This window comes from Lepidochelys olivacea (genome assembly GCF_965140295.1).
Source record: "Lepidochelys olivacea isolate rLepOli2 genome assembly, chromosome: 10".
NCBI classification, from domain to species: Eukaryota; Metazoa; Chordata; order Testudines; family Cheloniidae; genus Lepidochelys; species Lepidochelys olivacea.
This window is the reverse complement of record NC_140420.1, coordinates 19,847,744-19,864,170: the sequence shown is the minus strand read 5'-3', so window position 1 is coordinate 19,864,170 and position 16,427 is coordinate 19,847,744. Positions and strand designations below refer to the sequence as shown.

Below are 16,427 nucleotides of genomic sequence, written 5' to 3'. Positions count from 1 at the left end.
TTTTTTCTAAACCAGAATTCATAATTTTATAGCTGCCAAAACAGCGCTAATGGAAGCTTTCTAAATTGGATGAAATAGCTGGAAAAGAGCTGTGCAGTGTAAAAAGTTGGGCGCTGAAGTAAGTTGGGGTGGAAGAGCTATGTGGTTGTGTTTCTGAGGCTGATGAAGCCAATCAAGTTCTCATCTGGATAGCTCAGCTGGTCACAGACCACCCCTGAAGCTTGGACTGGGCTGGAAAGCTGCAGATAGTCGCTGCTGGATTGCATCCCTAAAGTTCTCCTCTTTAGTTCACTCACAACTCCTAATAAACATATTCACTCTCAGCCAGGGAGGAAAAGTCCTTGCAAGTCTTCTAATTAGGTCTCATGCTAGGCCTGGTATAGAGCATTTTGGCATTGCAATCTGTAAAATGGTTGGACTGCACCATGTATCCATTCCCTTACCTTTTTCTAGTGGTGTAGAGGCACCTGCAGTTGTGATTGCACTAACACTGTACTTTCCTGTCAGGACATATAAGTGAGGCAGCTGCATCAGTGCATTTGATCCTCCCATTGTAATCCCAAAGCATCCCTGCCCCACTGACCAGCGATTGTTCTGACAAGCATCTGTCACCTGCCAAGCCTCTCCCCTTGGGGTGAACTAAGCCATGAGCAGTCACGAGACTTGGGCGAGGTATCCAGAGTGTCGGTGACAGAGGTGAAAAATAGGATGCAGAAGTCCTGGCTGGTTCCCTCCTCTCACCGCTAGAAAGTGCGGAAATCCAGTCTTTATCCAAACCCTGGCAAATCTTCAGTGCCTCTCTGATTTTTGTCCACCCAGATAACTTCTTGAAAAGTTGTCGGACTGACGACTAGGACAAGATCCATCCTAACCTGAGGGCAAACAGTGAGGAAATGACCCCCTTCTGTATTTCCTCTTTACAATGGCTGCTTGCTTTGTAGCTGGGTGTGTTAGCAGGAAACAGCAAGCATAGTATTCCCACAGTATTCTTGCCAGCAAGTTAAAGAAGTATGGGCTGGATGAATGGACTATAAGGTGGATAGAAAGCTGGCTAGATTGTCGGGCTCAACGGGTAGTGATTAATGGCTTCATGTCTAGTTGGCAGCCGGTATCAAGTGGAGTGCCCCAGGAGTTGGTCCTGGGGCCGGATTTGTTCAATATCTTCATAAATGATCTGGAGGATGGTGTGGATTGCACCCTCAGCAAGTTTGCAGATGACACTAAACTGGGAGGAGTGGTAGATACACTGGAGGGTAGGGATAGGATACAGAGGGACCTAGACAAATTGGAGGATTGGGCCAAAAGAAATCTGATGAGGTTCAACAAGGACAAGTGCAGAGTCCTGCACTTAGGATGGAAGAATCCCATGCACCGCTACAGACTAGGGACCGAATGGCTCGGCAGCAGGTCTGCAGAAAAGGACCTCAGGGTTACAGTGGACGAGAAGTTGGATATGAGTCAACAGTGTGCCCTTGTTGCCAAGAAGGCCAATGGCATTTTGGGATGTATAAGTAGGGGCATTGCCAGCAGATCGAGGGACGTGATCGTTCCCCTCTATTCGACACTGGTGAGGCCTCATCTGGGAGTACTGTGTCCAGTTTTGGGCCCCACACTACAAGAAGGATGTGGAAAAATTGGAAAGAGTCCAGTGGAGGGCAACAAAAATGATTAGGGGACTGGAACACATGACTTATGAGGAGAGGCTGAGGGAACTGGGATTGTTTAGTCTGCAGAAGAGAAGAATGAGGCGGAATTTGATAGCTGCTTTCAACTACCTGAAAAGGGGTTCCAAAGAGGATGGCTTTAGACTGCTCTCAGTGGTAGCAGATAACAGAACAAGGAGTAATGGTCTCAAGTTGCAATGGGGGAGATTTAGGTTGGATATTAGGAAAAACTTTTTGACTATGAGGGTGGTGAAACGCTGGAATGCATTACCTAGGGAGGTGGTGGAATCTCCTTCCCTAGAAGTTTTTAAAGTCAGGCTTGACAAAGCCCTGGCTGGGATGATTTAGTCGGGGATCGGTCCTGCTTTGAGCAGGGGGTTGGACTAGATGACCTCCTTAGGTCCCTTCCAACCTTGATATTCTATGATTCTATGAAGCAGTTGCAATGAGGCAATCTTCTCAGTGTGTGCTGTAATTCGTCCTCTGCACAAGACGCCAGGACTACCAGTGAAAATATTTTGGCTTGAATGCCAGCTTTTAAATACCTAAGAACAGAGTATAACATTTATATAACCATTTGTATTTGCTGTTCTTGACTGTGTGGACAACGCTTATCAATTCCCTGCCATGTGTGATTGCGTGTGAGTCTTACAATGAAGCTTGGGTTGCCTGATTTAATTTCTCCTCTATTGTGCTTAAATATAAGACTGCCACACCAAAAAAATTCTGAAAGGTTAACTCATTCCATGCCACTATCCCTCTGAATTATTTCTCCAGCAAATTTTCAACTCCATTTCAGAAAGGCAACAAGGGGTGCCAGCTTTGTGCAGCATAACTTTGTCTAATGTGCCACATAGGACACAATGCCTTGATTATACCACAGCTACATAGGACTCAAAGAAATTTATCTTCTTCCAGATACCATTCTACAGGGGAGAGAGAATTACCTTTGATGTTGCTCCATCTAGACTGGACTTCTTGGTAGAACATGACAGTCTGAAAATTGAGGTAAGGGGTTAATTTCAGATATTTACAGAGAAAAACTTCCCTGTAGAGTTATACCTATAACAACTGAATTTGTTTTAGTAGAAAGCAGATTTGTTCCACCAGAGTTTTCTTCCTAATGATCAGTGTTAAGCAAATTCCTAATGCATGTTTGGGTAGGTAGCAAACTGTAGAGCATGTAATCTGATAATGGGGAGGATCAAGCACATTTCATGTCCCAATGCTCTGACATGGTGTTTTGACACTTGAGGCTGGTTTTAAAGAAAAAAGCAAAATTGGGAAAATAATCCTACAGATCAGTGAACTTGTTCTCTCCCTTTTGCAACTGCACAGTAACCTTTTAAATTGGTTGTGTGAGCTCCTTAAATGGTAAACTCTTTGGACAGGGACTGTCATTTTGTTCGGTGTTTGTACAGAGCGTAGCGTAGTGAGTCCCGTTCCATGACTTAGAGGCACTACAATAGTAAAAGAATGAACTGAAAACCATCCTGCTCCTGCAGCTGTTGATATAAGTTGCTTTGATTTTGATCTGAATTTATGTAGCAAACACATCAGAGAGATTTAGTTCTAAAAGTGAAAATAATTTTTTTTCTAGATTCCCTGTGTTAGGACATACAGAACAGATTGTTTTTAACTATAAATGTACAGCCAAACACTGTTATATGGTGGATACAAATGTTAAGCTATTTTTTTTTCCTCCCCAACAGCCTGTTTTCCATGTAATGGGCTTCTCGGTCACAGGCAGAGTATTGAATAGCCCTGAAGGAGAAGGTGTTGCTGATGCTATTGTGACACTGAATGACCAAATTAAAGGTGCACAGTGATCTTGATTTGTGGTGCTATGGGGAAGTCTAAACTATGGGAATAGGGCCTGAGATTGAACTAAAGACTAGAGGGCAATAAGGTACTTTCATTGTGGTTTATTTGGCAAGTTAAAGGGATTTTCAGTCGCTGGATTAATTTTCCATTTGCGGTCTGTTGTTATCGTATTGTTTTGCTTTTTTAAATCTTTGTCACAATTTCTCTTGTGACACTTGCCAAATCAAGGACAGAGCTGTAAGACATAGAAACAAAAGCTGTGTTAATAAGAAACCCTTTAACTATTTCTTGCCACACAATGCTCGTTAAAAGTAACCTGGAGCTTTGAAGGCCATTTCAGAATTTTTTATTAATGCGGACAAGAAAATACACTTTACACACCTTTTCCTCACTGTCTTGTCTTTTTGTTACAGTAAAAACAAAAGCTGATGGCTCTTTCCGCTTCGAAAACATAACAACAGGCACATACACTATTCATGCACAGAAAGAGCACCTCTTCTTTGATACCATTACAGTGAAAATTGCACCGAACACACCACAGCTGGCTGACATCATAGCAACAGGGTGAGTACGATGTTAAGGGTAGAAATGTGAATCAATTTAAAAAAAAAAAAAACAACCCAAATCTTTAATAGACAGGTTTAGATTTTCAAAGTTTTGAGTGCATGACCTGTAGTACCAGAGGCATAGATACTGCTTAGCATTGTGCGAACAATGAGCTGTTGTAACCAAAGAGAAATGTGTTCAGTGTTTAGTTTTGGGAAACACTTATCTTATTATGGGATGGTGCAGTTCAATTTAAAACATACATGTTAGGCAGTAACTGCATGGTGACTCCATTAAGAATAAAGTTGATTATACAGTAACTTGCATTAATGCTACTGGATTCTCTTGTGGTAACTAAGAGGAGTGCACTGCACTGAACATCTGTCTCTCCAACTTAGTGATATTTCTTTTTTAATGGGGTTTGAATGCACATGTTTTACATGGGATCTGTGTGTTCAGGCTAATGGATGGCAATCTCATTTGTAGATTCAGTGTGTGTGGTCAGATCTCGGTAACTCGCTTCCCTGACACAATCAAACAGTTCAATAAATACAAGATAATCATGATGCCACAAGACCAGGACAAAGCATCTTTGGTTACAACAGAGACTGACCCTCATGGAGCGTTTTGTTTTAAGGCAAAATCGGGTACATACAGCATCCAGGTGAGAGCAAGCTTCAGTTTCTCCTTTTCCAGTGAAAAGCCAGGTTATTTTCTAGACACTAAAATATTGACTTTTTTGGGATGTTTTATTTTGTGTTTAAGAAGCTGAAAAGGTGTCTTCCCCAGTCCTTTTATCCCCTTTACACTGGGGAAAACAATGTTTGCTGTATTCTAATGGAGTTGAAGTTCCTGTGGTCCTTTTTGCTTACAGCTGGTAAAAGTAGGAGACCAGACTACACAGGATGCATGTTGTTTTTTATCTGTCTTTGGTTTGAAATCCTGTCTGCTACTCCTTGTCCTGTTATATTGCCGTGTGAGTGAGAGTTGTCAGACAGCTTGTTGCATCTGCCTCTTCCTGCTCTCTATGGCCTTCTCCACACTGGTGATGGTGTGTAGGGTATGTGTAGCTACGTGCAGCAGCGTAAGGCTCTGGCAGCAGGGAGGCAGTGGGGAAAGGCTCCAGCAGCTCCCTGATTTCACTTTGACAGGGAAAGGCTTCAGCAGCGGGACACAACACTGCTAAATATAGTGGTTTAGCTGTGAGAGGCACTGCTTGGGTGTGCAGAGAGCTGCGTAGGGTACATATCCTAAGGTTTTGGTACGGCTTTACTTGCCGAAGCAGTACCTCACTGTCTACACTGCTATTTATACCTGTTCTGGGGGAGAGCAGTGTATGTACTCTACACACCAGCATAAGTGTAGACATAGCCTAAGCATCTGCTTGCAACTAAGGCTGACGCACACCGTGATTCCCTTCCAGCTGAGAGCTCGGGAACTTGCAGCTGTTTCCCACTGGAAAAGGATTAGGAAACATGCTATAAGGAGATGGTTGGAGACTCATAGGTATAGGCTGCCCTAGTCCTCACAGAGTTGACACTTACCAAAGTGGTGGTTCCTATCAGTTGCCACTTGTGGGATTGGCAGGTCATCAGGACTGAACTGTTGGGAGGGTTCCTGGCGCACAGGTATTCCAGACGCTTTTAGGAGGCAGCTAGACTGGATAGTGTAAGAAAGAGGAAGCTTTCTTCCAAGCGTTTTCCCCAGGGTATGACCTCCCTCTCTCTTATCTGTGTCTCTGTAGAACTGTATATTTGTCGTAGTGACCAGATAATCCTGAAAAGCAAATGTACCGAACGGCAAGTTCTGTTTTCTCTGAGATGTACAGTACATTTCCAGCCACTAACCCCTGAAAAATGAATTGTGTGCAGTACAATTACTGTAGCATTTAAATAAAAGCCTCTGGTGCTGTGATGTACCCTGCAGGTAATCGTTCCGGAGGCTGAAAGCAGAGCAGGACTTGCTTTGAAACCCAAAATGTTCCCTGTGACGGTTGCAGACAGGCCAGTGATGGATGTGACCTTTTCTCAATTTCTAGCATCAGTTTCAGGGAAAATCTCCTGTTTGGGTAAGACCTGCCTTGAAAGTAAAAGCATCGGTGGTGACTTTTTAGCAGCATACATGGTCAGTGTGATATCCCTGCACCTGAGCAGAACATGAGCATTGTTGTAATCAGTACTAGTTACCAATCTGCAGGCAGAGCTAACCCAGGTAAATGCTGACTTCTTACTGTTTGGCGCCAGGGGGTGCTTCGTGTTGTGCAAAACACTGATGGAGATAATCTCTGCTCTGAAGACCTTACAGTCCAATAAGACTCCTCTTTGATGGGCCATTGGGGTGTCTTGCATTAGTAAAGTTATGTATGTACTTAAGTGTGTGCAGGATCAGGGGCTCTTTGTCTATGTGTCCTGTACTGCACCAAACACACTGCCAGCACTAATTAGTTTATCTTTTACCTTCTGTAGCCCCACCAGTTGATAGATGATAATAAGTCTTGATTGCAGGTGTGTATCTTTCCGGTGCAAGGATAGTGTATTGAATGTAAATGCTGCCACAACAACAAACTTCACAAATAGTTACTTGTACACATGAGTGTTTGTAGGATCAAGGCCTAAGCCACCGACAAGCGTACTTACAGAGTACACAGTTGTTAGACTGTGTCCCTGTTCCTCCCAGCGAGGTCCCTCAAGCCTGCACATGGTGTCCTGAGATTCCCCTTAAATCCCCCTCTCCTCCCCTCTTTCCCCCCCATCCCTCCATCTTCAGCAACTTCATCAGAAAGGACTGGGGTCAGAACTCTGTGGAATTGGTCATAGTTGCACCTAAATTGTTCCCCATGGCCTTCCCCAGGGACTGACCATTCTGTCTCGGCAGTGTTTCTAGGCCCTGCAACTTGTGTATAGAGGCTGAACCCAGGAGTCTAATCTGGGCCTCTGCTTGTCAGCTCCCAGTAGATCAAAAGCTGGTCCCCAAGAATATATTGTGGTTTAATGAACTAAAACTTTCTCAAAAATACAGCAAAGATCTGGTAAATGAGTGCCCAAGAAATAATCCCCTTAAAAGATTAATTTCCTGAAGTTATAGTGCTCAGAAAGTGAAAAACGGGTTTGGTTTGCAAACTAGAAGTCATTATAATTCCTTTGTCTGTCTTGCTTGTTTTCACAGACTCCTGTGGTGATCTGATGGTGGCTCTGCAGTCTGTGAGCCGCCAGGGAGAAAAGCGCAACCTCCAGCTCTCTGCCAAGATGGACTCTGTGGCTTTCACATTTGAGAATGTGCTACCTGGCAAATACAAAAGTAGGGATTAGAGAGAATTTCTCAATACGCTAGTTCAGTAACTAAATTTGTAACTGTAATCTGCTTCCTTTCCTTAAACTGGCTCTAGTCCTTAAACTGGCTGTACTACAGTATTTGCCTCACAAGTCAGATATACGATGTTTGAGAGTAGTTGGAAAATATTACAAATAAATATCCTCAACTTTTCTTGCCGTTTTTATCCAACCCTGAAATCAATCTACAATCAAAGACCCATGGGCTCTGGGAATTATACATGCAGGTCTGGGTCTTTAGCTGGTGTAAATCAAAAGGCCATTGACTTAAATGTAGCTATGCCAAAACTGATAGCATTGATCAGGCCCTAATTCTTCCACCTGTCACTCTCCCAACTCCTGTAGTGATTGAGTGACTATCATTAACAGTGTTTTAGAAACCCTTACCAGGCCACCGTAAAATGTTTGCTCTCTGATATTTCCCTCTTAAACCTGGCACTGAAACGTAGTCTTATAAGGAGAGATTTTCAAAGGATCGCAGCTCCTCTAGGCACCTTTCACAGTGTCACACCCACAATGAGATCAGGACATTGGAACAGCTTGGAGGTTTTGCTGTTCAGTTTTTCAGTTGCAAAATGTGCTTGGATTAGCAGTGATGCTGCATGGCTATGTGCTGCTGGTTAGGTTGCCCCAAACCTATTGTCACATCTCTGGGCAAGTTTTTGTTGGGGAGCAGAGTCATATGAGACATCCATGCAACAAGGACAACCTTTGTTCCCACCATTATAAATCACAAAGAGTTTCTCTGTCGTGCATGTTTTCTAGTAAGCATTGTACATGAAGACTGGTGCTGGAAGAATAAATCTTTGGAGCTGGAAGTTCTGGAGGAAGATGTGTCTGGAATAGAATTCAGGCAGACTGGGTATATGCTGAGGTGTTCTCTTTCCCATGCAATTACACTGGTATGTACATGACACATTCACTTACATTTTCTTACAAACACAGTTTAACAGTCTGACGTGTATGCAGTTTGGAATCTCTGCAGTTATTCTCCTGTTTGAAAGCTCTGTCCAGCATATTTCACAGGTGTTAGAGTATTAGGTAGACTTGTGTGAGGGTCACTGTGGAAAGTGGAAGCCCCCTGCCCTTTGCAAATAGCAGTAGCTGAGGTCTGCATTAACCCATTCTCTTTTGATCACTGATCTACAAGCACACTATCAGAGAGCTTGGGTTTCAGTGGGGAGCGAACCGATCAAGGCTTTTGCAAAGTGGGTGGTAAAGTTTTCCCAAAAAGTACACCATGGTCCTATGGCTAGAGCGGCCACATTTTGGAGGTTCTAGGGACTCTAGGATATGGTTACATTGACTTGGGTCTGTGCACTTCAGTGTGGATGCCAGATCCCTAGGTTTGAGCATGAGTTAGAAAAGGCTTAATGTAGGGTTAAAATACAATGTAGATGATGCTCAAGTCCAGGGTTCCCTAACCATGGGTCCACTGACTTGAGTCCCACTAACCCTGGGTTTACATTGTAGTGTAGACATACCCATAGTTGCAGCGCAGGAATGGGAGTCAGGAGATCTGAGTTCTGTTCCCAGCTATGCTACTGACTTCATATGTGACAGTGGCAAATGATCTCTCTTCCTGTCACTGCCCCTCTCCCCGGGATTGTAAAATAAGGACAATATTTAATTCACAAGAGTATTTAGGTTTAGAGCTCTTTGAGATTTGCCTCACAGCATTTGTAAAGGGCTTAGAGATCTTTGGTTGGAAACTGTTGTAAAAGTGCTATAATTAGTATTTGCCATGTAAATACTGTTGTGTTGGTACCTGCTGATAATCTTTTGTATTGGGGTCCCTCATTCAGGAATTTTACCAGGATGGAAATGGACCAGAGAATGTTGGTGTTTATAACCTGTCCAAAGGAGTTAACCGATTCTGTCTTTCAAAACCAGGTAGCTTCTTTATAATGTTGATTTTAAAACATTGCTGGAAGTTTAACATTTTTTTAAGGCAACTAATCTTCTGGGGTCTCTCAAATCTCTGAGGGGTGTTTGCTGTAGTCCTGTTCATATAGAAATACATTGTAAGGCTGATGAAGTCTCTCATACTATTTAGTTCTTCAGTTAGGGGTAGTGTATTCTTCACAAACAAATTGAGGTCAGAAACTTTCATTGAACTGGATCAGAAGCACCGATCTTTGACCATTTACATTTAGCAGGCTAAAGGTTCATATATTTTGTTCATAACTGGGCTTTCCCTTACTAGAATGTGACATCACAAATCCCATAGGTCTCATCGCAATCCAGGGTATATTCTGGGATAGGTTTGAAATAGAAGATACCAAAAAATTTTCAAAGCAGAAAAAGGAACTTCAGAAAGTTTGAATTAAAGCTTTTTTGTGCTGAATGCCCTAATAGCCTGATTAGTAGGGACATCAACACACAACTCTGGGTTTAACTCATTGTTGGGCTTTGATCTTCAGTTGTCTTATTGATACTGCAGTGGTCAGTAACCAGTTGGAGACTGGTCACCTTAATGGGTTACAAGTAACCCTGTTCAGTTTGCATCCACACAAGTATCACAACAGAATGTGCATGTCCCCACCTGCCATGCTGCTTAATTTTGTTTGTATCAGTGTAGTCTGGGAAAATCTGGGAACTAGCCCATAGTGCCTCTCTAGTGAGATATTCAAGTGAGATAAAACAATTTGTTAGTGCCCATAGAAGGGGTTTCGCTGATTTAACTAACTGCTTTAAATGGTGCAATTTTGGCTATAAGCTGTCCTTAGAATTCTGCTGAATATTAACATAAAAAACTTCAGTCTTTTCAGTGCTTCTGTCTTTGACTCTTCAGGTGTGTATGAAGTGACCCCACGTTCCTGTCACCGGTTTGAGCACGAGTACTACACTTATGACACGTAAGAACAAATGTTACCCGATGTATTTGACATGTATCTTCCATAATACGCTTTCAAGATGCTTTCCTCACCAGGGACTTCATCAAATCAAAGCTTAAAATGTTGACAGAGAGTAATTTTAACCAGTAGAGGGAGTCCTTATCACAACAATGTTCGAAAGAGGCGAGACACATTCATGTTCATTAGATATGGCCAAAAACTTGCCTCATCCATATTTTAAAACTAGTAAGCTTTCAAAATGTTTTTGTCATTTTAAACTGATATTTTTTACAGCTTTGTTTCTCTGAATAATGATTTTTTTTTTTCTTCGTAACAAACATCAAAATGGCTTTTTACATAGAACATTGATCACTTGTCAGGATTGGCATGCAAAAGATTTGTAACAAAGTGCACGAGAAGATGAATTGCGCTCTGTGTAACTACCCATAGTGTTGTGACTAAATTCCAGCCGTGGTAGTTACATTCTACCTCCATTGCTTTTGCCTGCTGTCTTTATTGAATAAAGTATTCACCTTAAACTGCTGTTGTGTAGTGGTGAGCTACCTGAGCTGATTGTGCCTGGCTGGTGGGTGGAGTAGTTTTACTCTTGTATTCCACTCGCATCCAGAGATACTAACCAAGAGCGGGACACCATTGTGCGAACGCATAGTGGGAGACCTTGGTTCCAAGAGCATACAGTTGAAATAGACGAGACAGACAAAGATTGGAAGGAGGAGCAGAGGCCCAGAGTGAGGCAGTGACTTGCCCAAGGTTATAGAACAGATCAGTGACAGCACTGTGAATAGACTTCCAGACCAGTGTCCTATTAGCTAGACCTCATTGCCTTTCCTATATTAACTTGTATTCCTAAGTTTGTAAAGTGCATGGGACTTTTGGGGGAAAATTCAGCTAAATGAGATGCTTTTGTTTCAGTTTTTTAAAAGGGGAAGATACTTAGTTCACCTCTTTGCTGCTTTGATTTTCAGGTCTTCTCCCACTATTCTGACACTCACTGCAGTTCGACACCATGTCCTGGGAACAATAACAACAGATAAACTGATGGAGGTGACTGTTACAATTAAGTAAGAACAGAGAAATCTTGGGGTAAAAAAAGGACATCTATTGCATAAAGTTTTATTCAGCTTTTTAATACTGCATTCTCTAGCACAGCAGCGTGACTGACTGCTTCTTGAGTGATCCCACTTTTAGCCACAGAATTCTTGAGTGGCAGGTCGTGCTGTGTGCTTGGGATTCTCTATGGATGTATAAGTGTTTATTGATGCATGTTTTGAACGTTATCTCCTGATTTCCATTTAGCCCCTTTATACTTATTTATACCAGGGTGTAAAAAACCTGGATTATGTTTTTCCAAGAATTCATATTTTTAGTGACTTGCCCCTTAGCTGGAATCTAAAGGGGAATTGACATATTAGCCTGTTCTGAACTCTCTAATCCTGGGATCTGTTTTTCTCTTTTAATACTTCAAAGAGAGAGTCTTCTGTTTTAGAGGCCTGTTACTGATGTAAAGAGGGCTATAAAAAGAGAACCATGCAGAGTGATTACACACTAATGTGCCCATTTATGTTCAGCTAAACACACAGTGCACAAGGGAGCACTGATTTGTGAACACTGGTAATTGTTTGAGGTGCCAGATCTGGCTGGATGAGGCTGCTAATGATCAGAGCTTTACCAGAGCTTTGCTGATATTCACATGTTCTAGACTGGGGTTCTTAGGCTTTCTTATAGTATGGAAATCATCTTAACAGAGAGTGCTTTTCCCTGCAGGGCCCCACCTCTCTTAGTATAACAAGCCTGTGGCAGCTATAGCAACGACTAACATGGAAAAGTAACAGCAAAGAATTGTTAGCTTTTTAAAATACAGTTCTTAGCAGCCACAAACAAGGAGATACAATACCATGCAACCAGCCAGCTTGCCATAGACCACCAGCAAGTGCTCTGCAGACTGCTGCTGGTCCACCCAACATGTCTGCTCTAGTCTGTTCCAAGCTTTCTGGCGAAAGTGCCTTTATGAAATGAAGGAGAACATGTCCCAGATCTTAAAAGGACAGTTCTTATGTTAAAAACCATCTCTTTGTTTTAACAATTCCTACTTCCTGGGATCTGAAGCATGGGCAAGACTACTATAATGGAACTAAATGTAAAAGAAGGAATTGACTTTTCACAGTTACGGTTTGCTTTTTCCTATGTACATTTTCTTCAGCTTGGAAAATAAAAGTAGACTAGCCAGCTCAGCTTTCAGGTTCAAGCTCATTTTCCACGAGGGAATGATCATACAGTGCTGTGTCTAGTTCTAAAGCACCACCATATGCACCCAGAATGCTGTACAAATGTTAATGCTACAGTGTTTGGGATTCAGATGCTGCAGGGGATTGTATTGTTTAAATATATAGTGCATGCATATATTGTCTAAATAGAAACGTTTCTATTGATCTTAATTTCTGCCAAGTTTGTTTTCACAACTTGAACAGGGGGCCAAACCTGACTTGAAACGTTGTTTATGAAGACTAGTTACTTGAAGTTATTGGAGCATAATGACGAAGTGGGTATTCACCCACGAAAGCTTATACTCCAATATGTCTGTTAGTCTATAAAGTACCACAGGACTCTTTGCTGCTTTTATAGATCCAGACTAACATAGCTACCTCTCTGATGCTGGAAGTTACTGTCCTTCAGCATCAGCATTTGGTCCCCTTGATTTTAGTTTTGTAGCTATTTTGCCCATGCACGCTTTGCACCTCTAAGCAGGGCTCTCACTAAGGTTTTTAAAGTTTCAGAGCACTGGCAAATGAAATATGAGCTCTCACAGGCTTGCATTTATTCTGTGTAACAGAGCTGCTATGGCCAAGTAGCTTCAAAATGTGAAGCCTCAATCTTTCCCCATTCTAGAGTAAACCAGGCAATTTTTCTCTAGGCCAAGTTGGTGGTAAGCTTTCTGTGTCTTTTGTGAACATGCATGTCTAGGACTAGCTGGCTGGTATGCGGGAGGGAAGTTGGTTCTGCTTTTGAAGTTGCTTTCGTTTTGCTTGCACTTGGAATAGGTAGGAGCATCAAAGGAGGATGGATAAAGAAAATGAGGGAACTGGAGAGATTTGAGCAATATCGTAACAAGCACATGGCCTCAATTCCAAAGAGACTGTTTCGTTTTTCTATTTCCACTTTCAGGTCTTCAATTGACAGTGAACCTGACTTAGTTCTAGGACCCCTGAAGTCACTGCAAGAGTTGCGTAGAGAGCAACAGCTGGCAGAAATTGAGGCTCGCAGACAGGAGAGAGAAAAGAAGGGTCTGGAAGAGGAAGGAACAAAGCCACCAGTACAAGAAATGGTGGAGGAACTTCAAGGGCCATTCTCATATGAATTTTCATATTGGGCAAGGTACTAAGGCACACAGATGAGCAGCACCATTTTCTTGGTGCTATTATCTAATGTTATCCAACTTGCATCCTCCCACACTGTGTGTGCAACCACTGTCATCTGGGTGGAACGTGTCCAAGCTACTTAAGTGCCTGTGGTAATGTTCTGTGGCTGCAGCCTAAAGAGGAAATTGTACGACAGTGTCGGTGTTTAATAGCTTACTGTTAGTTGATTTTTCTAAAGTCTCTTGATGGGCATTATAATCACTAGGCAGTGTTATGAGAGCTGCTAATTTTGGTCTTGTTTGAGTTGTCTAGGTCTGGAGAGAAAATCACTGTGACACCTTCATCAAAAGAGCTGCTTTTCTATCCACCCTCTGTGGAAACAATTGTCAGTGGAGGTAAATATGTGTAGTATAGTAAAAAATGTACAAGGTATAGCCAAGTCACGTTCCCACAGACCGATTTATAAACTGTTGTTCTAGGGTTGTTCTGGCATTACATAGCCCCTTTTAATTGCAGCACAGTTTCTATATGGCCTAATTTCACTTACTGAACATTGAAAATGTTAGTGTTTGAGCTACAGGTTCATAAAGAGAGATGTTTTTCCTTCAGGAGTCCTTGTTCCTACCCACTAGGTGCTATAACAATATCAATAATAATAAATTGAAAAAAATGGGTGCAAGTTGTGTTGTAAGGTAGGGTTACTAAAGCAATAGCTGAATGTCCAGGTCTTTTTCTTTCATTATACGGATGAGGAGAGAATACATCTGTAGTGGAATGGACTTTAGCTTTTGATCGTGATTAGATCTATCAATTAGCTATTGATAGATTTTTATTCTGTTTCTATTTTTTCCTTCATCTTACAGTTCAACTGGCAAATCTCAGTTTCTGTTGCCAGAGATTGTTTGTAATGAATTAATAAAAAATAGTCCTCATGAAACAAATCCGTTTATAATATCATTGCCATCTACAGGTAGTTTGCTGTACAGTTACAAATTCTCTGCCTAGGCCCAATATGCCATGGGTTCTTAGGTGAATAGCTTCTGATATTTGATACCTCCAAGAAAGTGTTGGACTGCCTTTGTGTCTCATACACATTTGAATGCTGTCGCAGGCTGCACTGTTTTTGATTCTTGCGCACAAATGGGTTTAGACTCTTTTTTCCAGATAATGTTGTTCTTAATGTGGCATGAGGTGTCTCCCTCCCTCATGCTGCCTCCTCCCCACCTCCCCCAAACAATAAATGCTTGCCAAGCTTTGAAATACTAAAGTCACTTGTGGGTGTATTATGGCCTTTTGATTCCTCTCCAAGCCTGTATAATACACAGTGCTTTATCTAAGAGTTAATCTAGTAAATCTAGAACTTCAGAGTTGGGTACATGTGGGTTAAGTTTTGAAATTCAGTTAACTGATTTGAGCGTGGGCAATGTTAATAGAATCTAAGGCCAGAAGGGACCTTGACGATCATCTGGTTTGACCCCCTGCATAACTCAAGCCAAAGAACCTCAGGCAGTGACTTCTGTTGATGTTGAGATATTGCTGTTACTGTCTGTTTTCTTTCCTTTCCAAGAAAGCTGCCCTGGGAAACTGATAGAGATTCATGGAAAGGCAGGCTTATTTTTGGAAGGGCAGATTCATCCTGAGTTGGAAGGCGTTGAGATTATCATTGGTGAAAAGGGAGTGACTTCACCCCTCATCACAGTTTTCACTGATGACAGAGGTGCCTATAGGTAAATAGCACAATTGTTTGTGTCTTTTGGGTTGTCCTAGTTTGAACGCTGCGGGGACTATAAAATTGAAACTGTGTGTGTGTAGTATTTGAATGCTTCTTGGTAGTTTTTTTTTTTTTTTTTCTTTTTAACTGGTTCTTGTTTCCTTTTTACTTGCAGTGTTGGCCCACTCCACAGTGACTTAGAATATACCATTACTGCACAGAAAGAAGGGTTTGTTTTGACTGAAGTAGAGGGAACAGTTGGGGACTTCAAAGCTTTTGCTCTTGCTGGAGTGACTTTTGAGGTAATGTTCTTCACGCTTCAAGTTCCTCACAAGAGAGTATGCAGTCAGAGCCTCGAGAGCATAAAACCCAAATGCAGATGCAGAGAAATAATTGTGGGGTATGGGCAGATTTTGCCCTGGGATGATTTTGGTGTCACTAATCAGTGGAACAAATCTCCCTGGTGGACTGACTTGCCATGCCGAAATTATATTGCATGTATTACAGTGAAGGTGTTAGAATCGCTTACAAAATACTGGCTTTGTGTGTTTTCCTAATTTAGGCCATTGTTTTCATCACTACTTTGATACTGTCAGTAATTTCCTGATGGTGTTAATGCCTTATGAAGTAAATTGCAGAGTTCAGTAGCATTGCTAATGTTCATTGATCACTGCTGTTTTTTAAAAACAGATTAAAGCTGAAGATGACCAGCCTCTTGCTGGAGTGCTCTTATCCCTTAGTGGAGGGGTGTTCCGGTCTAACCTCCTTACCCAGGACAATGGCATGCTGACCTTTTCCAACCTGGTAATGTTCATGCAGTTACGCATCCACAATAGAGAAAATTGTATCTGTATGTCTGTGTTCAGTCGCACCTTGCCCTCCAAAATGGAGATGTTAGCAATACCCCTCAATACTGGGAGCCCATATTCTCTCTCCACTTGTCTTACCCATCCATGATAGACATGAGTCCCCCAGCAAGTGGTGAGTTACAATTTTATAAGCAACACCCCAAATTTCAGTGAGTGGAATGGGAGAAAACTAACCAGGAAAGACTGTGTTTCTTGACACCTACTATGGCCCTCCCCACATAGCAGGCAGACTAGGCTGGCCTGCAGTTCTAGATGCAGCTTGTAAACACA

General features: G+C 42.1%; 1 protein-coding gene across 1 annotated transcript in view; it reads left to right on the top strand.

Annotated features, from left to right (window-relative positions):
• LOC311527870 (BOS complex subunit NOMO1) overlaps positions 1-16,427 on the top strand; it is a 32,051-nt gene that overhangs the window by 6,597 nt on the left and 9,027 nt on the right. The window contains exons 9-23 of the mRNA XM_084642269.1: positions 2,583-2,672; positions 3,377-3,482; positions 3,902-4,052; positions 4,521-4,698; positions 5,961-6,102; positions 7,200-7,331; positions 8,129-8,265; positions 9,169-9,256; positions 10,158-10,221; positions 11,187-11,282; positions 13,384-13,593; positions 13,890-13,972; positions 15,145-15,304; positions 15,464-15,590; positions 15,979-16,092. Of these exons, the coding sequence (XP_084498395.1) occupies positions 2,583-2,672; positions 3,377-3,482; positions 3,902-4,052; positions 4,521-4,698; positions 5,961-6,102; positions 7,200-7,331; positions 8,129-8,265; positions 9,169-9,256; positions 10,158-10,221; positions 11,187-11,282; positions 13,384-13,593; positions 13,890-13,972; positions 15,145-15,304; positions 15,464-15,590; positions 15,979-16,092 (1,878 nt within the window). The remainder of the gene's footprint in view (positions 1-2,582; positions 2,673-3,376; positions 3,483-3,901; positions 4,053-4,520; positions 4,699-5,960; positions 6,103-7,199; positions 7,332-8,128; positions 8,266-9,168; positions 9,257-10,157; positions 10,222-11,186; positions 11,283-13,383; positions 13,594-13,889; positions 13,973-15,144; positions 15,305-15,463; positions 15,591-15,978; positions 16,093-16,427) is intronic.